At 38.3% G+C, this 20,924-nt stretch overlaps 1 protein-coding gene across 4 annotated transcripts in view; it reads left to right on the top strand.

The window, feature by feature from the left end:
• Window positions 1-397: 397 nt before the first annotated feature.
• STX18 (syntaxin 18) overlaps window positions 398-20,924 on the top strand; it is a 59,292-nt gene continuing 38,765 nt past the window's right edge. The window contains exon 1 of one of the 4 annotated variants that reach the window (XM_059470885.1): window positions 398-593. In XM_059470885.1, coding sequence (XP_059326868.1) covers window positions 429-593 — 165 coding nt within the window. In that variant the 5' untranslated portion in view covers window positions 398-428. Of the gene's footprint in view, window positions 594-4,317; window positions 4,337-8,725; window positions 8,847-10,693; window positions 10,713-20,924 lie in introns of those variants that run through there. The other 3 variants (XM_059470888.1, XM_059470887.1, XM_059470889.1) reach the window with 3 other exon arrangements.

The following is a 20,924-nucleotide window of genomic DNA, read 5'->3' as shown; positions in this document are numbered from 1 at the left end:
CAGGCCATTGCCTCGGGTCCGGTCCCTGTCACCAGGGAGATCAGTGTCCGATCACACCGATGGCATTGCCTAGGGGAGTCTCACACTAGCGCCTACCCCAGATCGCAGTGCAGATCGCGTTAATATGTATTAATCAGCTCTAATTAACCTGCCTTGCACCAGCACTGCTCGGCTACACCTCGCAGGACGCCCTGGAGGGGGATCGTTACACCGTACACGTTCTATTTTCCGTACAGCGCTGGTTACACGGCAGGCTGTGCCGGGACACGGCTCCGGTCCCTCCCGTCCCTCCCAGGGCGCTGCTGTCCCGGGCCTGGCGCGGCCGGAGCCGCTCCCGCGCCGCCGCGGCCTCCCCGCCCCTCAGGCGGAACGCGCCGCGCGGGGCCGCGTTGCGCGGGGAAGGGCGCGCGGCGGCACCGGCGGCCGCCATGGCGGTGGACATCACTCTGCTCTTCAAGGCCAGCGTGAAGACCGTGAAGACACGCAACAAGGCGCTGGGGGTGGCGGCGGCGGGGGACAGCGCCAGGGACGAGCTGCTCAAGCGGGGCACCGCCCGCTCCAAAAGCGACTTCACCAGCAGGGCGCGGGAGGTGGTGAGTGCGGCGCCGGGGGGAGGGCGAGGGGCGGCCGGGGCCGCCGGCAGCGGCTCCTCCCGGGCGGGCAGCCCGGCCCTCACCGCCGCCTCGGAGCGTCCGGCGCTCCCGGGGGAGAGCGAGCGGGCCCCGGAGTCGCCCGCAAAGAGCGGCGGGGCGGCACTTTCCCACACACGGCTGTGGGCTGGGAGCGCGCCGTGAGAGCCGGGGCCCGGCGCTGCTGGGCCGGCTCCGAGCCCGCCTGTCGCCCGCGTTCCCCGCGGCGCGGCCCCTCCCGCCGGGGCTGCGGCTGTGTCCGTGCGGATCCGCCGCCCCTCCGGCCGTGCCTGCGGGCTGAGCACGGTTGATTCCTCCTGCCGGCTGCCACGTAACACAGCTGCCATGGCACACGGGTTCGTCTGCGTCTGCAGCGCTGCTCCCTTTACTGCCTTTGGCGTGCTGGCTTCCGCTCTCACACGGGGTGGCACCTAAGTGCCAGCGCTAGGCAGATTACATGTACAAAGGTCGTCGGAAAGTTTTAAGACTTGCAAAGACAAACACTGAAAAGTTAAGGAGTAAAAGAGGTGAAAGATGATCGGCATTAACAGCAGTCCTCAGTCCATAGTCGTTCTGTAAAGACAATTTTGCTGCATATTCTTTTCCTCCATTCTTAGTCAAAGGCAGGGTTTGAATAACATGTCTTTGATAAAGCACTGGACTGCATGTTGAAAAACTAAGGAACTGTGAGGAGACAGACTTACAGAATGGATTTGCAAGTTTGGGACTAAATGAGAAATGCACAAGTGTTTTATAGTAGCAGAGGAAGCACAAGGAAATATGAGGTTTTATGTTCCATTCTAGACACTCTTATAGCCACAGATTTGTTTGTTCCCTCTGAACAAGCCTTTTGTCCCATTGCCATTAGTATTTTCTCTGTCTTCATTTTTATTCCTCCTGCTCAGTTTCTGTGTCTGTATTTCAAAGTATTTACAGTCTCAGACTAGGTTCATGCCAACCTCCTCCTCCCTTCTAGTCTTTGCTCTTTCTTACCTTCCTGCTACCAGGGCTTCTTTGCTTTTGCCTATTCCCAAGTTTGGTTTTGTTTTTTAAAGTTGTATTCATACTCAAGCCTACCCTGACCTCCATCTTCTCCTTGCCCTGCTGTGGTTCTGTGCAGTGATAGCATGCTATAGCCATGCCATTTTTTTCTGCCCTGGTTCTTTGGCTCACCCCTGTTCACAGCTGCTGTTTCCTGATGATCCCAGTTTTTTCTCTGAACTCCTCACCCTTTCTGAGTTTCCTCAGTGCACTGTCCAGACAACAGAAAGAAGGACAAAGGTGTGGAGAAGGATGTCTTATTTAATTTGTAAGAGCATCAGGTGAAGTAAACAGCTAGTGCCAAGGGGGATGAGCTGAACTGTCTGAGTGGGACAATGATTTAATTAATGGTGCTTATATAAACGTGACTTTGGAGAAGAAACAAAAGCTGCAGTGTGTTGCTGTGTGAACACGTGGTGCCTGTTGACAGCTGGTCAGTGAGAAGGAGCAAGGTGGGCTGGCTTTCCTCTCTAAGTCCTGTACCTTTGTGATAGTGAGCCAACAGCCCACCAGACCACAGAACATCATTTTAATGTGTGAATAAAACATTGAAACTGCAGCTAGAAGAATTAAGATTTATAGTAAAATAAATGATGATTTTATGTGTTTGTTTCAGCCAAATACAGTTCAGTTTAATCATGTATGTGTCAAACTCTCTAATAGTAAAGACCCTGAATAAGCTACACTTAGTCACCACTTTCTTTATGCCTTACTTGGTTGCAGAATAGAATATTTCAGTTTGGAAGGACCTACAACCATCATCTGCTCCAACTGCCTGACCCCTTCAGGGCTGAGCAAAAGTTAAAGCGAGTAATTAAGGGAATTGTCCGAATGCTCCTTGAACACTGACAGCCTTGGGGCACCAGCCACCTCCCTGGGAAGCCTCTTCTGATGTTTTACCACCTGCTCATTATAAAATGCTTCCTAATGTCCAGTCTAAGCCTCCCCTGGCACAGCTTTGAACCATTCCCAGTCATCCTGACCCTGGATACCAGAGGGAAAAGATTGCCACTTCCTTCTTCATGTCCTCTCCTCAGGCAATGTAGAGCAATGAGATTGCCACTCAGCCTTCTTTTCTCCAAACTAGAAAAGCCCAAAGTGCTTAGTGCAAGTTCTCCACCTGACATGGAAATGTGGAAGTAGTGAAATAATAGAGTCTGCATAAAGAACGACTCCTTTCAACATTCTATTCTGTGTGGGCTTGCCCAGCATCTTGCAGGTGGAGCTGTGCAGGTGCTGCTTGTGCTCCAAGCTCCAGGAGGAGCAGCCAGTTGCTCACAGCTGCAGCACAGCTGGAATGTGGCACTGGGCAGGCACTCAGCTGTAGGATCAGAGATCTCTCTAGCCCATCCCACAGAGGTTTTGTATCACATAATTTAGGTGTTTGAGCACTTTGCTGAACTATATTGAGTGAAATAATTATCATACATTGAATGTTCTCGTTCTCCTTTCTGGCCCTGAAGGACTGTGACTTTTGCTGTAGCATCCAAGGACTGTGGAAACCTCTTTGGGTTTTGACTTCTTTGTATACAGTCTCTAAGTGATGCTTAGGAGGGAAGATTGAAGGTGCTCAGTGTTTGGAGGAGAAGCTGTAACAAATTGTAACCAGTAATTGTAACCAATAATCCTACAATATTGTAACCAGAATCCTACACAGCTTCTGTATTTATGTAGAGGTTCATTGTGCCTGGGAGATAAAGTTATAAATTCCTATTTTACATTCTGAAACTTAACATGATTTTTTTAGGTGGATTGAGGGAGGCACAGAGAATGTAGAATATAAGAGTTTTGACTTGAATCAATATTGTGTGGGGAAGCTGGTTTAGAGATGTGTGCTCTTGGTGTTTTGTGTTACTCACAAGTAAATATTTCAGCATTCTGTATTAGTTTATATTTTTTTGAACCTGGCTATTTTATGCTCAGGTATACTGTGTTGCTGCAGTCCCTGGAGAGCTGATGAAGGTGTTTGTATTTGAGGCTAAGTTCTTAACACAATGATGTTAGGAGTTCATCTATAACCATGGTAAAGTTAGTTGCAGAGACTGGTGTTGTTGGTGATGTTATTAAACTGTGATAAAATTGTTCAATTCATATAAATCAAAGATGGCTGTTATGGCTCTGAGCTGTTGAAAGGATTTACTTTGCCCTGGCATTGACCCATCACTGTTTATTAGGTTTGGGTTTTTTTTTGGTCTGTCAGCTGCCATTGTACAACCATTGGGCTGTCTGATATGTAATGTGACTTATGTTTTTTTATGGTGAAAATTTTTGACACCTCTCAGTCTCTTCACCATCTGCATAATGTCTAGGACCAGGTAAGAAATTATTGTTAAGGATCAACAGGACCCTGTAGCTACAGGAAAGCTACAGTTCCAGTGACAGACTTTCCATTACTTGCAATGTATAGAAGGCTTAGAATTCATTATGTGTATGTTAGTGCTTTTTAGTGAATGAAAGCAAAACATTTTCTTTCTCTTAGACTTTATGGTGACATTTGAAATGCAGTATCCAGGGTTAATAAAGTTTGCATTTCTTCATACTTTTATGTAGGCTTATGTAGTTGTTTGATCCTGCCTGGATGCCAGGTACCCACCAAAGCTGCTCTGTCACTGCCCTCCTCATCTGGGCTGGAGAGAGGAAATAGAATGAAAGGTCCATGGGTTGAGGTAAGGACAGGGAGTGATCTCTCAGCACCTGGGTCATGGGCAAGACCAACTTGAGTTGGGGAAAATGAGTTTAATTTATTACCAGTCAAATCAGAGGAGGATAATAAGAAATAAACCAAAATCTTAATACCAAAACCTTGCCACACAAATCCAAGGCATTTGTTCCTTGGTATGGTGTCAGGTTTGGGATTAAGCTAAGTGATTGAAGAATTTTAAAGATTTGAGCAGAAATATTTAAGTAAAAAAAATGGGCTCACAGTAAGTGCTCAGTGACAAACATAAGCAGTTCAGAGCTCCAGTTTATGTGGCACTGGTTCACAGCTTTACAATGCCTTCAGTCTGTTGTTTTGGATGTTTTAAAAGATTGTCAGTTTTGCAAAGTCTTTGGCATTTGAGCTGCTGTTTTATTTAGGACAGTATTAGGAAATGTGACTCCTAAAGGCCTTCCCTTTTACTTTTTTATGGCACATGAGAGCAATTAGGAATATCCTCTGTCAAATATACTTCTTAGATATTTGAAAATATAGAAGGAACAAGAACTTTTTGTGATTGCTGACTGTTCAATTTGTGTTGGAGAAATGGAATCAAGGCTGATACAGCCAATAAACAGAAATAAATATAAATGAATGATCAAGCTGGATTTCATGGTGGATTTAATTGCAGTCTTGAATAAAATCTGTTTTGCTTTGGGAAATCATCTTATTTAAGGTTTTGTGAAAAGCTAAAAACTGAAGAGTTGGAACACAAATTATTCAAAAACAATATCAGGCATATGTGAATAAATATCCTTGAGAATGGAAAATTTGAAAGGTTAAATGCTTCTAAATCTTTAAGTGCAAAATTTCAAAATGATCAAATATCCATGTTTGAAACTGTTGAACACATAAGGATGCCAGATTCATGAGGCTTCAACATCTGTTATTCATATAAGTTCTGTGTATGGATTCTGTAGGATGATTAACTGATTCTTCAAAAAAAGCATGGTACAATAGGCCAATACTCACACAAAAATTATGTTCAGCTGCTCTGTACAAATGTGTAATGAGGAGGAAAAATCCCCACATAAAACTTGTCTCCAAAACTAGTTCTTGTGAAAGCCAGAACAAATGACATTGAATATAAATTTTAAGCAAACCTTTTAATTTCAAGGCCTTGACTTCTGTAGTACATTGCTTTGGCTACACATAGGGCAGTGGTGACTTAATAATTTTATTTTATTTTATTTTTTATTTTTATATGTAAAACAGCTATTCATGTGTACCTGTGAGAGTCCAACTTATTTCATTGTTTGGAGTGCAGCCTATGGGATAACTTACAATAGCAGTGCTATTAGAAGAAATGGAGAGCTGTTTTTTTGTCCTTGGTGCCAGATTTGAGATACTCCTGCACATCTTTGTACAGACTGGTATTTAGAGCATTCTCCTAGGACAGAAGAAGGTAGGAGTGTTTGTGTGTGAAGTTACAGTTTATTCATTGCCACTGTCACTGCATTAAATAAAGCCTAAAAAAGGCATGGGGAATGCCCAAACCAGGAGCTGGCCCCCCAGCTGACTATAGAGGACCACCTTGAATAGCATGATGTCATTGCTGACACAGGACAAATAAAAGGGAGTGTTTCTAAATATATGTACTTTCTGATGCCTGTCAGAGTGTTCAGGATTGTTTGAAGAGGCACCAAGAATAAAATTGAGCCACTGAAATAGTGTAATGTACACAGTGCTAGTAGGGAAAGACAAGACACTCACTGGAAAATATCTAGGTGTTTACAAATAGGAAGATTGAAAAATATTAGTAGATCAAATCTAGAGATCTAGATTTCAGAGGATTCCTTGTGCTTAATACAATTCTAATATGATAAGGGAAAAGTTGATTTTCAGACTGGGAGGTCCACAGGCTTTTCCACTGCCTACTGGTTTCAGATAGATCATAACTTCAGTGAGTGGCAGGTACCAATGTACTGGTCCTGGGAGTAACACCATCCCTGTTCTAAAAATGAAAGGTATAGAAAAATAAAAAAGCCAAATATTAAATATTTTATTGGCATATATTGTAATTATTATGATGCTGGTTCTGAGTCAAGTTCAGGTTGGTGATTCCAGAACAAGTCAGGTTATATATGAACTTTTAAAAAAACTGTGGAATATCCAAAGTAATGAAATAGTCAGTTTGCTGTATTAACCTTTACGAGATGGGACATGTATTCTCCAGGTCTGAAACAGAACTGAAAGGGACTTAATCCTAAAACTTCCATATCCAAGAGTGAATTTAGCATTGTGGGCTAACACAGGCAGAGCACCAGAGACTGTATGGTCATGTAGTGAGCTGCTTCTGTTGTAATTGGATAGCTGATACTTACCAGTGCTATGAAGGAAATGGCCAAAAATTGCTGAAGTTGTGTGCTTTAATGGTTTTGGTTTTATACTCCAACTAAAAAATTATAACCTGATTTAATAAGCCTGTTTAATAAGATTTTTTTAAACTCTGCTGATTGCATAAGAATAACTCCCATGAGAGAATATTTGAATGCAGGGGAAATATATACTGTTTGTGGTGTAGCCAAATTAGAGTCTTTATTAGAAATGAATGACCGTGCCAAATTTTGGACAGTGAGTGATTTCAGTTCACTTGACTTTTAATGAGAGTTAAGTTCTATTAAATTGGGCCCATTGCTGAGGTCATTAGGATTAATTCCTTCTTCTCTCATGAACAGTTAATGAACAGTTGCTCTTTCCCCCAAAGTTCACCGATGATGTTGCATTTTGTACTTATTTACATGCACATGGGTTTCCCTCCCCCATGTTGTAGGCAGAAAGTATAATTTGAAATTGTACTTTTTCAAATAGGGAGTTACAGCATACTGCTGCCTAATATCTCAGATTTATCTCTTCCCTTGTGCAAATTACAGTTAATGTTAGTTTTTTATTATGAGCATTTATTGGTTTTACTTCTCATTTCCTTCATCCTTGTTAGAGAAATTTAGTCTGAGAGACGGAAGGGAAAGACAATAATTTTAATTAGTAGATGAGAAACATAAAAAAAGCTGGTAAAGGAAATAGCAAAATAAAGATTGGGAAAAAAACCCTACAAACTGGGAGAAGAATGAAATGCTGACCTTGTTCAGTACATTAGAACTAAATGCCAAATCACTAATGTTCCCCATGTGATGCTTCTGGTTTTAGCAAAAGTCACTTCAAAAATAGTGAGGAGGGTATTGGCTGGCCTTGGGGAAAAGTTATGAACTCCTGCATTTTGGGAAATGTCTGTGCAAATGTCTCTCATTGTTTCCCCCTGCTTTGTTTGTTTGTTTTAAACTACATTCTTAACTCCATGGGAATTATTTTTTGAATTTAACAGAACAGCAGGATTGAAAGTTGGCTCAGGAAACAACTTTCCTTAGTTGCCTGTCAATTTTGTTTTGACTAACTGGACCTCATGTGGTGCTGAGGAGTCTAAAACACTGCAGTTCCCATTTTGAGGATGTTGCCTTTGTCCTCACCTCACCTCACCTCCTTCCAGGCTGCTTGTGGGAGGCGCTTTCCTGGCTTGGAGTTGGAGGAATTGTTGTATCCTGCAGCTGGTAACCATGAACTCTTTCCTGATTGTGGTGTTCTCTTAAGCTGACACCTTTTCCAAGCTCTTGCTTTTTCATCCTGCCACAAATAAGGATAACATTTGTGGAAGTGGAAGAAAGCTGAGGTTTATCATGGGTAGCCTCCTTCTTTTCTTAAACATAATTTACATTAGCATAACCTCTGCAGGAGAAAGATGGGCTAGGGGCAAGGTGGTGGGCCTTGAGGTGTCTGAAAAGCTGGAGAGATACAGTGGAAAAGAGAGACAACAGAAAGTGTGCAGGCATAGCTGGAAGAAAATGGAATGATCGAGGTTGTAAAAGATACAGTCTAATATTAGAGGTAGAAATATGAGAGAAGAAGGAATATCAGGAAATTATGAGGTTGTGATATAGTTCATCTAAGTAGGGAAGAGAGGAAGGGAAGAAGGGAGAAAAAAGCTGGAACTTAATATTTTCAGGTTACTGAATTTACCTGATGCATTTATACTTTTTGCTGTTTTACTGAGTTCTTTATCAAAGACTTTGGAGCAAGAACAGCTCATTATTTTGAGTACCTTGATGCACTGCCATTGCTAGAAGCCTTGGGGTCTATATTTATTTGTGTTGAAATGTAGCCTCTTGTTTGGGACAGAAATGAACATAAAAATAAGCAAACACAAAAGAATATTGGTGTGATTTGTTAAGTGATGCCACTGTGAGGTTTATTTTTCCAGCTATTAATACTGAGGCCAAAATAAAGCTAATTTCCCTGGAAGTTGGTAACTTTAATGTGTCTGATTATTCTCCTCCTCTTCTTTTTTGAAAATAGAACAAGTTTGGTGGATAGCAGCCCAGAGAAGGTCTTGGCTGTGACACTTCCAGTATCCTGCAGTTCTTTCTGTGCATGCTGCATCCTGCTTCTTCACTTAGGTAGAGATGATGTTCTTGGACACTGGAAAAGTAATTTCTTTTGTTATCTTTTGCTAAATCGAGTCTGGACTAAGGAGTTTTCTCCTTATCAATTATCAAACAAATTCTGAATCATCACATATGTTAATTGGTTTAAACTCTGAAGCATATTGAAATATTAATAAAATGAGGAGATATTTTTATTTAGGATGCAAATTGTGCTTCACAAAAAAAGTTTAATCTCAGAGAACAGCTATTTCAAAACATAAAGGTGTTTGAACTTTTCACAAAAATTGGTTACATATCATTGCTTTCAATGAGTAGTACTCACACTTGTGTTTTTGCTAATTGAGACTCATTTTGGTCATCAGGTTTAGTTATTGCTGTAATACTGAGCTGATAGCTTGTGATTTTTTGGTAATGAGTCGATTAAGTTTTTGTGTGTTTCACCACAGATAAAAGGATACAATTTTTCAGTGAAAGGTTATGTAATTATATGCTCTGTCTTTGAAACTTCAGTCCATTGTACTTGAAAATATTTTTCAGACTGGCAAATATTAAAACCTGGCATGATAGCTTTGGCAGTGAGAGCAATTAAGGGGTGAAAATTGGAGGTATGAATAATTTCCAGTAATTCGAGGAAAATGTTCTTTAGTGTTAAAATATTACACTGTGGTATAATTGCATAGAATGTTAAATGATGGATACTTTTTTGAAAAGGCAAGTTTCCTGGCTTCAGGGTGGTTTGTCAAAACTTTCTGTCTGGCAAAAAATTACATTTTATAGTGATCAGGTGTTTGTTGTCCCTTTTTACCCTTTCATTCTGACTCTGCCTTCTCTTTCGATGGAGGCTGGTGAGACCTGTAGAAAAGTGCATGTGCTGCATTGACTCAAACGTGCATCTATTCCATTACTGCAGGTATTGTCCAGCATTTGAAAAGCAAACAAAATAAAAACCAGGTACAATTAAATGTAATCCAACTTTCTTTCACTCTTTGTTTTTCCACTATTAATGGATTGCTTGTTATTTCACACCGGATATTTTTTTTATGGACTTTTAAACAGTTTTGAATATGGAAGTAATCTCACCAGTTCTAAATTGAATATTTCATTCTGTATAGAAATTTCTGTAGATGCAACTGACTGCTGTTTCCCACCTCTCCAATTTTTCATCTGTGTAGGAAGAGTGAAGTGGGTTTCAATTGAATGTTGGTGGAGGTTCTGTGGGGATATCCATAAGCTCTCAGATGTTATGTTGATTAATGATGGAAAATAAGAGAAGGGGTCTTGGTTTTACTCCTAAATTTATTTGACCTCTAATATGAAGTATTATTCTAATATTCTAACTAGAATAACTATAAGGTTTTAATAAGGTCATTCCATACATTTTTAAATTTTTCTTATGGAAGAAAACCCTAAGGCCTCCACTGTTTAGTCAAGGTGAAAATAAAATATCACTTTATTTAGAAGACCAGAAATAGTTTTGCTGCAGGACTTGTGGGGATTTCTGGAATAAAATACACACCTGAGGCATGTCAGGTAGAAGAGGAGGTGTGAAGGGAGCCCCCCATGAGTGCCCTGGGGGCTCCTCCCTGGCTCTGTGGCAGCAGCCTCCAGAGAAGGGGAGAGTTGATTAAAAGGGTAGGAAAAACAGGAGTTTGTCAGTTATGGGTTGAAACCAAGGTGTTTGGTGTTTTGGAGAGGAAAACAGATTCATGGAGTTCTGAGTTACAAAAGTCTTGTGTCATCTGCTGGTTTTCAGACTGATGGGTAAAATCTGGATGTAATTGTGTGATGGATTTTTTTTCTTGACTATTTTCAGATGATTTGGATGTTTTAAAAAACAAATTTGAATTCCCAGGACTTCTGAGATTTCTTTTTCTTAAAAATTTCCAGCCTTCCTTTGAGACTTTTTGGGTGAGCTCACTTTTCCCCCATCTCCAATTTAACAAGTTTTGTTTCCTGCTTTTACTCTAATTCTTTCCTGGAAAAGAAGGAAAACATTGTGTGAGCTGTAGAAGAACATTCTGCCCTTAGGACACTCTGTGTGTAACATACAGCATGTTATACATGGTATCTGCCTTTTTTTATGACTTGTTCTCTTATATTAAAGTAAACACTGATAGCAAGCAGGCGTGAAAGGCAAACATGTAGTGGTGATGAAAACTATTTAATGATTAGTAGAGAAACATATTTATTGAAAATAAAAGCCATGTCTAATGGTGACTTCTTGAAACACTACCATGTTGTGGTATTTGCAGTGCTGTATGTCCTGTACAGTAGATATTATTTAAAATTGCTTGGGAACTGGAGCTTGCAATAGTGAGCTTGGAATGTCCTGCAGATAATTAAGTTGTGGTCAGGCCTTACAAAAATATAAAGTTCTCGAACTATGATTTTATAAACATGCTACAATAACATTTCTTTATATTTAACAGTTTCTTATAGAAAGCTGATAGTCTCACAAGGCATTGACTAAAGGTAAAACATCAAGAAAGAAAAAATATTAAATTAAAACTTCACTTAGGATGTTGACAGTTGGCTTGTAATATTAAACAGATGTGTGTGTTCTTGGGATATTCTTCTTTCAGAACCTTGTTGCATACTAGTTTTCAAGTGACAGCTACAAATTTTTGATTAATTCAAAATTCTTCTTTCTTCAGTTATCTTTGTTATATGTTATTTTCTTTGGGTCTATTCAGCTAGACAGTGTGGTGCAAGCTGCAGTTTCTGCTGTGATATTGAAGGGAAAGTGTTCCTTTGTGTAGGCTTAAATTAAATTAAATGAGGCATTCCTCATTCAACTGTATAGAAAAATTATTACATATATGCAAATGTGCATGTATGAAATACGTGTATGTATTTCTTGGGCATGATATTACCTTTGCATGTGTAAGGGTGGCATTTATTGGTTCTGGTTGTGGCTGTGGTAGTAATTTGGCAGTTTTGGCTCCTAGTAAATATTGCACATAGAAGCCAATACCAAAATAATGGAACTTAAGTTTTTATAAGATGTAAGTTTAATGAAACATGGAGGGAATGGTCACTTAAAGGGAAAGTGTATAGCACTATTAAAATGGCAAAATGTTGTGTCCAGTTCTGATGTCAACCTTTTTCAGAAGTGTGGTAGTGGTGGGATGTTGCTTTGTTGGGTTTTGGGGTTTTCTATTGACAGAAAGAGCCACAAGAATGATTTAAAGTCTGAAAAATTACCTTGCAGTGAGAAATCCTTTAACCTTATTTTGTTATGATGCACAATCACAAGTCAAAAAAAAAGACTTATTTCTTCATGAATGCTCTAAACAGCAAAATAAGATGCAGTGCTGCAAGTAGGATGCATTATTTGAGGTGTGATTCAGCTGATCCTTGATTTGGTAAATTCTGCATCACTTGAAATCTCTTGAGTCAAGTGCATGTATTTCAAAATACACATGGTACTGTACAAGTGATGCAGCAGTTAATGCACAGAGATGGCTCTGGAATTTCCTTTGACATATGGGATGTACATATCCTTATTGCTTCATACCAAAGCAAGCAATTGGATACTGCTGTTCCAGATCCCAGACTGCTGCTCCAGTGACCTGTGACTCTGATCAGTCTAACCTTGGACTGTGCAAATGTATGAATGTTCTCTCTTCATTTTTAATAATAAATGAACTTATGGGAAACAAATCATGCTAGAGTATTTCTAAAGTAAAATAGCTGTATTTGACTTCACAGGATGCTGAATCTACCACACACGTTTGTTGCTTACTGTGAAGTAAGCAACCACTTTTTAATTTTTTTTGTTTTTTTTTTTTTTTTTTTTTTTAATTGTCAGGTTTCTTTTCCACAGATTTCAGGGGATGAGTGATGTACAAAGATGGTTATTTATTTATTTATTTATTTTTAGAACTGAAGGAATCAGTATGAAGTGATTGTTGATTAAATAGTGCCACATCGCTGTAGTCTGCATACTGACTCCATTTAATATATGTGAATAGGATATCTTTTTTTTTTTTAATGATTGTATAAAGACAAAATTATACAACATAATATGAGTTGAGACTAGCTTGTAAGAATGCACTTTATTTTTCTTGATGATGTTGCTTTCCGTTCCCAAAATTTTTAGCTCATTGTGGAATCTGTTAAAGTATAGATGGGAAATACTTATGAGAGCTCAGATACAGTTTCTTATGGATTTTAACATGATGTAAGAGACTGTACAGCAAATACTTATTACAGATAGTAAAAATGTGAAGGAGAAGAAAAAGGAAAAATATCAAAGAGCTTATTAGTTGGTCTAAAATGTGACCTGGTGTAACTTCTTATATTCTATTCATTTTCTGATGTGTTGCAGCATACAGAACATGTGGTGCTATGGCCTGGCTATTTCACTTACTTGACCATTTCTTCACAATTTATTGTCTGAAAAATTACAGTAGTTTCAGGAATAGTATGTGGATTTCCACAATACACTTGAAATATGTACAGTTTTATTTTTTAGGGAAATAAGGCATGTGTATTTTTTGAAGGAAACTTTGTTGCTTACAAGGAAGGAGAAGAAGCCTTTTCTATATAGCTCTTAAGATTGAGACTTAAGACATATTATGTACCTCATGCAAATTCTGTATATGAGTATTATTTCAGTTTTAAAGAAATACATTCAAAACATCCATTAGAGATGTGGAGGAAGAAGATAATACAAATATTAATGGATTTTACCTTTTGAGTGAAATTGCATGCTCATTTCAAGGACTACTTTTATTTGCTTATAACGTGGTTGCTACTGATGCTCTTACATTTAAAGAAGAGCTACCACTGCAGAAACCCATAGTCTGTTTGCAGGCATTTTATAGATTGAAATGTTTTGAACAAACTGATTTGTATCAATCAGTTCTTAAAATGCAGCAGAACAAGTTTCTTTTTTCGGTGAGACTTGTAAGTTGTGGTGGGAATTCTGTGCAGCCTGATGATGATGGACAGGATCTTCTGTCTGAGCAGGCACACAGATAATTCAGTTATTAGAATGTGTCTTTCTGCTGGGGCTTTGTGGTGGTTGGGTCTGCCTTCAGTTGTCCCTCTTGTGGACGACTTTGAAATAATATGAATAAAATATTAATCATGGAAATTACATGAGATATTACATGTTTGTTCATTAGCCCACTGAGAGACAAAGGATATTATATTAACATAGCTCCAATTATCCTTATTGCCAGTGCTTGAATACCAAGGCTCTGGCAGAACAGCTCTGTAGATGTATGCCTAGATATAGATCCTGCCAAGATAACTTGTTTGACTGAGGCTGTTGTCAGTGAGATAGTTATTTTAAGCACAAATGTATGTTTTAACAAAAAAATATTTTCTTCTTGGAATTTTATAAGGAAGAAGATCGTTGTAATACAAAGAAACTCAAACTCTTGAATAATAAGTTTGGAATTGTTTCCTACCTCTTTTAAGACTATGAACTGAACTATTATGTTGCCTTCTGATTGCATGGTGTGTTTCCTGCTTTAAATTGCTATTACAGTAGCTCTGAGAGTGCCTAACTGAGAGCAGAGCTAAATTCTCTTTGCAGAGCGTTTGAACTGTTAACTGAGCAAGACATTGAATGATGCAAGATGAAATCCTGGTTGTACTGGAACAGGCTGCAGAGTTATGGTTAATTTAATTGAAGAAAATACTGCAAAAAATTCTTAGCTGAGTGAAATTTCAATGCTTACATATTGTTTGTTCCACATTTTATCTTGACTAAGAATGAGGATGAAGGCTCAAATAAGAGATTGTGGAAAAAGAAGTCTTCTCAAGTGTTTTTAAGTTTTTTTTATCAAGACATATTTCTTTTTTTTTTTTTTTTTTTTTTTTGCAATAAATGCACTTATTTAGTTGAGACTATTCAAATATTGTTCACTTTGGTCCTAAGAGAGCATTCCCCAAGTGGGGAGGCATTATGAGTAAGGACATTTCTAATTTGTGTCATTATTTGTATTTCCAAAGATATGCTGTATCCTAAATCAAAATAATTCTGAAAATATTTATTCATAACAGTTGTTGGGTAAAACTAGCAATTTTCTGAAAAAATGTAGTTTTGAAACTCTCTCTGAGTTGTAGCAATTAACCTACATGCACATTTATAATTCTAGAAAATGGACAGCATATTACATTCAAAGACTGGATCTGATAGACTCAAATTGCTTAAAACATCAGTTATTGAAGATGTCCCCCTGGGACTTTGAGAAACTATTTAACAGATGAAAGTACATTTTGAAAAGTCTGACCTTACAGGCAATCATAAAATGAATCAAAACAGTTCTTTCCTCCCCTGAAATGTACAGAGCCATCTGTATCTAATCCAGTAATTATAGACTGAGTTCAATTACCTTTTCAAACTTGGAGCAGACTGGAGACTAGGCAGTGAACAAACATAGGGTTTTGTCTAGACCTCAATTGACCACAGTCTAAAACTTGAATTTATATCTAATTTTATTTTTAGTGTAGCTTGATAGTTTTTAAAGGATTTATTTTGCTACCTAGTTGCTAGATCATGAAAGTTTTTTGTTGTTGACTTAGTGTTTATGGTGACATTTTGTGTTCCAGTGAAGTTAATGAAATGGCACCAAGTCCTAAATGTTTACTGTATAAATAATTTTAAATTTTTAAAAAGTGGATTTAACAGCTCTTTTGAGTCTTTAATATTGCCACAATCAAATTATGAAAGAATCTGAACAAAATTATGTAATTTAATGTCTGTACTCATATCCATATATTTAATATTCAGATCGAAACACCCGCCTTTGATAGTTTTGGCTCTTTTAGAAATATGGATGCCAACTATGATATTACCAGTAGTTGACACAGATTAGAAACTGTGCTGAAACTAAATTTTTAACTATTTTTAAAAATTTATTTCAGTTAAAGAAGGTAAACTATCTGTTCAGCCACAGGCAGTGTTAGAGAATACATACACAGCTATAAGTTGTAGCAGTTCATGTAAATTATCAATTTGACCACCAAGTTGAAGCCTAGGCAACTTTTAATATTATCCCACAAGCAGAACAAACCACATAATATATAATATAATATAATATGCATCTTGATGAGAGTAATCTTGTGCTGCATTCACTGTCTGACCATATTTCCAACAAGGTGCTGTTACTCCACATAGGGCAGCTCTGAGCAGCCTTCTCTTGGCAGGCATTGTTCACAACAAAGCTGTGTAGTTCATGGAACCTGGTGCAGTGCACTGGGGTTGTTACAGGAGAACATTTCCTATCTCTTGGGTAGCAGTGGAGGAGCAATGATTAAGGACAGAAAAAATGCTTTATTTTTAACTTTTAATTGTGCAGTGTGCGTTTGACAGAATGGCGTTTCTTGGCAAGTGAAGCCTATGATAATTAGTGCATTTAGTTTAACTTACTTATTCTTAATAATAATCAGTATTTGTAGCAGTTGCTGTAATTAGTTAAGAATGTGGCTCATGGTGACTTCCAAGTCAACACATATTTGATGAATAAGGCACACTGTTCCAGTAAGTAGTAAATTTGACATGACAAGCTGGAGTCTTTTGATGTTTAATTGGCTTTCCTTGTAACACTTGAGGAAAAAAATGATCTAATGAATGTTGCATTGACCATAAAGCTGAAGCCCCAGAGATTGCATGGAATGCATTTTGTCTCCATATTTTGTAAGCATGGGAAAAGCTTTCTAATATTTCTGTTTTGGCATGGTTTTTTGGGTGGGAGGTGTTGGTTGGTTTGGTTTTTTAGTGTATAGTAGTTTTCTGGATGAATGATACTGTTATGAAGAGGTAATATGGAAATGTATAAAATCATATTAATAATCATAATCTTAAAGCAAAATTTGTAGTAGTATATTATCAGGAAGTGTAGTAGTATATAATATCAGTCTGGTTTGTTGTTTTGGTTTTTTTCCCCTCTCAAAAAGGAAGGACTGTCATGCACTCAGAAGTCAGGAAATCCAATTTAAAATTTCAGTCCTTCATCAAAATCTGATTTACAAAAGCATGGGAAGTCCTTTATTTCTCTCTGCTTTAACTCCACATCAGGAGCCAAGAAGACCTTTCAGCTGTTGCTAATAGCAAATGTCATCATCTGTTTCACAATCATATTTCTATTGGTAGATTTATCATAGAAGATATGACTATAAGCTGCTTCCAGTAAGTCCCCTAGCACTCTCTTTTCTTCCTCTTTCTGTTATGACCATAAGAAATAAAATTCACCTAGAAATTCTATTTAAATTTATGCTTCCACAGAATGTACCACCAGCCTGCAATGGAAAGTAGGGATGGTTGATGTAAGTTTCTGAATTTTTAATAATTCCATGTTACAGCTTCATAGGAAAAATCTGCTATGACCAGGATGCTATAGCCTGTAGCCTGCAGGTTACCTGAAACGAGAAGTCTAGATTTAGCACTGTGTCTATTTGGATCTGGATAATTTTAATTTTAAGGGGTAGTGACACTCCTGACCCCAAATTCTAAGGCTGCTAACAGTAGCTTAAGAATTATGCTGGCTGCAATAGACAGAATTTGTGTAACAGGAAAAAAGACTATTTCGTAGTCTCAAGATTTTTCATGACCACATCAAGTGTTTTTCCCAAGTAATGGTTGGTTCAGTTGCATCTCTTTGCTCGTTAGAGAAAGGACTTTGTTTTGTGACTGTTGCAAGAGACTGCTGTTGATTTTCAGTTGCATTCTGAAGACTGCCCGATAGATTTTGTGCTGTATGCATTGCGTACATTATACTTGTAGTGTAAGATTAAAAACAGTATTAAAAAACCAATTGTGTTTTTAGTTTAATGGAAAGAGAAAAGTGAAAGCATTTGTGCTTTGTGGCTAGTTGTGTGTTGGCTGGTTTCAAACTGGATCGCTGGAGTCAGCTCCTGTGATTGTCCAGGAGCCTCGGAGCAGGCGCCCCACGCCCACAGAGAGCACGCACCTCTTAGCTGCCTCTGTTCAAGGAAATGCATTGAATTTGCCTTGTGAGATCATTTTTAAATCTAAAGGGAATATTAACTTTATAGTAATCCCTGGAAAAAAATTGAGGTTCTTCAGGAGTCACCCTATTTTCTCCTGTTTCACTTATTTAAAAGAAGTAACTTTCTTTTGCCTTCATTTGTTCCTTCCAACTCTTTCATTTTTGATGTGTGCTTTTCTTTCTGATTCTGTGTATTTATTTTGTTAGGTTTCTGTTGAAATCTCTCACAGTTTTAGTGTCATTGATTTCTTATTGTTGGTATTCTTAATTTGCACTCCATTTGATTCCTTTGTTATATTTATTTTCTGATTTTTTGGCTGATTTTCTTTACATTTCAGAATTAGTTGACCCTTGTTTATTTAAGTGCTAAGAACCTGTTAACTACAAGAAGGATAATTTCGTTGCCCACAAATACCTAGTCAGTTGTTTCACTTTCTGCAGTAGAAGGGAAGCTTTTTCCTCTTGTTGCTGTCTGATGTGTTGTGTAAGATGAAGGAATTCAGAGTGCCTTCCATGTGAAGCTTGATCTTTATAAGTAGTTTTTCTTTTTTTTTCTTACTGAAAAGAATTCAGTAATTTTTTCCTGCATTGTCCAGCAATTGTTTTTTTGGACTTTTTCCTTTTCTTGACTCCATTTGTGATGTTAATTAGTATTAATAATGGCTACTAATGAAGCAGTAAAAAGATGCTTGTAGTCATTAAAGTTATGCTTTTAAAAAACTTTTGAAAGTAGAAAGTCCTCAAATTATTTTAAATAAAAGAAAAATTATGTTGTGTTAATTAAACTACGTAAGTCACAGTACAGCTCATTTGATATAGTGCAATGAGATAGAACTAAACAAAGTTGTGTGAGTAAAACTTTCTACTTTGACGTGGGTTTATTTTCCTTCCCTTTATTTTTCTATCCTTACTCATTTTTGTCTCTTCCATGCTTATTGATGCTGTAGTCAGACAGACACTTGAGTTGCTTATGCAGGAACCACATTTGAATTGCTCTGTAGGGGACTGAAGAACATTCAGGACAAAAAAGAAGAAATATCTTCAAACTAGTTTAGATATCCTGACTTTAAGTATACACTGCTGCTATACACTCTGTTCAACAATATGCTTTTCCACTGGTATGACATTAGAGCTACAGGCATTTGAAATTGTTTTGTGTTTCTGTGGGGAAAATTGTAGTTTTAGAATGCTCTGGTTCTAATGCTGGTGTGCCAAGGAGTAGAACGTGTTATTAATACATGAGGTCAGGTTAACCCTCTCCTTGCTAGCACATATGTAGCATAAAGTGTTTTGTTTAGGCTGTTTTGAACACTTTCAAGAACAATATTTTACATCCTTGGAGATTTGCTTTGAGAGTTTGTTTCTTTCTCCTTTAAGTGTGGAGTTTGGGTTTTTTTGCTTTTGATTTGGTTTATTATCCTAAATAAAGATCTTGATCTTCTAATACACGCTAGGCTCTCGTGTCTCTGATATCCGTCTCTCATTTGCACTGTAATTATATTTTCTGCTTTAGCTTGGGTGTACCTTACTTCTCATGTTTTTTCACTTGTTACTTCAAACCATACCCTTCTGCTTTTGTTTCTATTCCCCCTTCCATCTGCAATTCTTTCCTTCCTTCACTTCTCAGTGTTTCTCTTATTTTTCTACACTTGTGCCACAATGAGCTTTACCAGCTCCTGTTGCATTTATTCATACAGTCAGATATCTGCTTGACATTTACCACTTAATCTTGACTAATCTCTGTATGATAAATTCTCTTTCTAGTATTAAGTTTTCATGTTCTAATTGTGATTCATAGCCGTAACATTTTTATCTTAAAGTTGCTAGTGAGGTGGGTCCTCATCAGGGTGGTACTTCATGTTTACCTTTCTCTCTTCCTAAGATCATGCCAGTGCATGAGCAGACTACTGAAATACTGATGAAATGTATTTCAGTAATACTGACTCATCTGTAATGCAGAGCAGAGCTGTGGAGCAGTGGCGTGACATTTGTTAAATCCGGTGCTCGTAACCCAAATAGAAATGAAAATGTAGTATCATTTCTGTCCTTGACATGAGAGACCATTCACTAATTCATGTAAGAGCTGTGAAACATTGTGGCAAATTGCAATAGCATTTTAGCCTAACCTTGAGTGAAAACTGTACACAAACCTGTATCCATCTTACAAGAGATACTTCAATTTCTCCCTATGCTTGTCTACTGAAATACAAGTATTTTTTTATCCAGTTGTTCTGTTATTTGTCCACACAATGTAGTAGCATTCAGCTACTGCAACCCAACCTGGGAAACTAGTCCCTGTTTTAGTCTCTCTAATGGAGAGTTTCAAGTAAAATAAGAACTCAAATTCATTTTGCACAGTAAGTATTTTAATAGATTTTTGTCTTCTGAAGCTCTTCTGATTCATCAGAATTTACAGAGTAAGCACAATCTTTTTCATTGCACTGGTGGTTTCTGTGATCTTATCTCCGTGTACTTCGGAGCCAGTGCAGCTCTCGCTGCTAAGTCCTTGTGAACAGGAATCTGTCAATAAATACATGTCAGTGTCTCTGCCACCATCTTGTTTCCTGAGATTGTCTCACAGCTGGCTGGGCACTTAGGAATTTCAGAATGGAGACCGTGTTCCTTTCCTGAGCAGCCATGGGGGTAATGCTGTAGTTTACAGCCCTCTCTTCTTGGAGACCCTTTGGAGTTGACTTCTGGTTGGAACCTCAGACTTAATGCAGCAGTATACAGTGGTGGTATGTCTCAGTACAGGGGCTATTTCACTTTATTTCAGCCAGCCCTTTTGTTTCCTTTTCTTTGTTTGTTTCTGTTTCTTTCCCTATTTATGCACTGTGTGTTTTCTGTGGATGTGTACTGTCAAAAAGCCACCTATTATGTGAAGTTACGGGTTCCTATGGATTTGAGACTGTCTAGAGATAGATAAAACACTTTCAGAAATTAGTAAGATGTTGCAGGGAATGGTAGCCAGTTACAGGACACAGGTCAGTTAACTCAGAGGCAGGAACAGATTGTTGTATTTTGAGGTGTCTTGCAAAGTTCACTTCAGTGAGTCTCTTTTGGCATTTGTATTCCAAGCCAAGCTTTTTTATGCCCACGTGAGCCTTGGTTTGGCTGAGTCTCCTAAATCAGGCTCTCCTACAGACTGAGTTAA

The sequence above is a fragment of the Ammospiza nelsoni genome, chromosome 4 (genome assembly GCF_027579445.1).
Source record: "Ammospiza nelsoni isolate bAmmNel1 chromosome 4, bAmmNel1.pri, whole genome shotgun sequence".
Classification (NCBI taxonomy): domain Eukaryota; kingdom Metazoa; phylum Chordata; class Aves; order Passeriformes; family Passerellidae; genus Ammospiza; species Ammospiza nelsoni.
The sequence above is the reverse complement of the archived record's forward strand: the minus strand, read 5'-3'. Positions and strand labels throughout refer to the sequence as shown.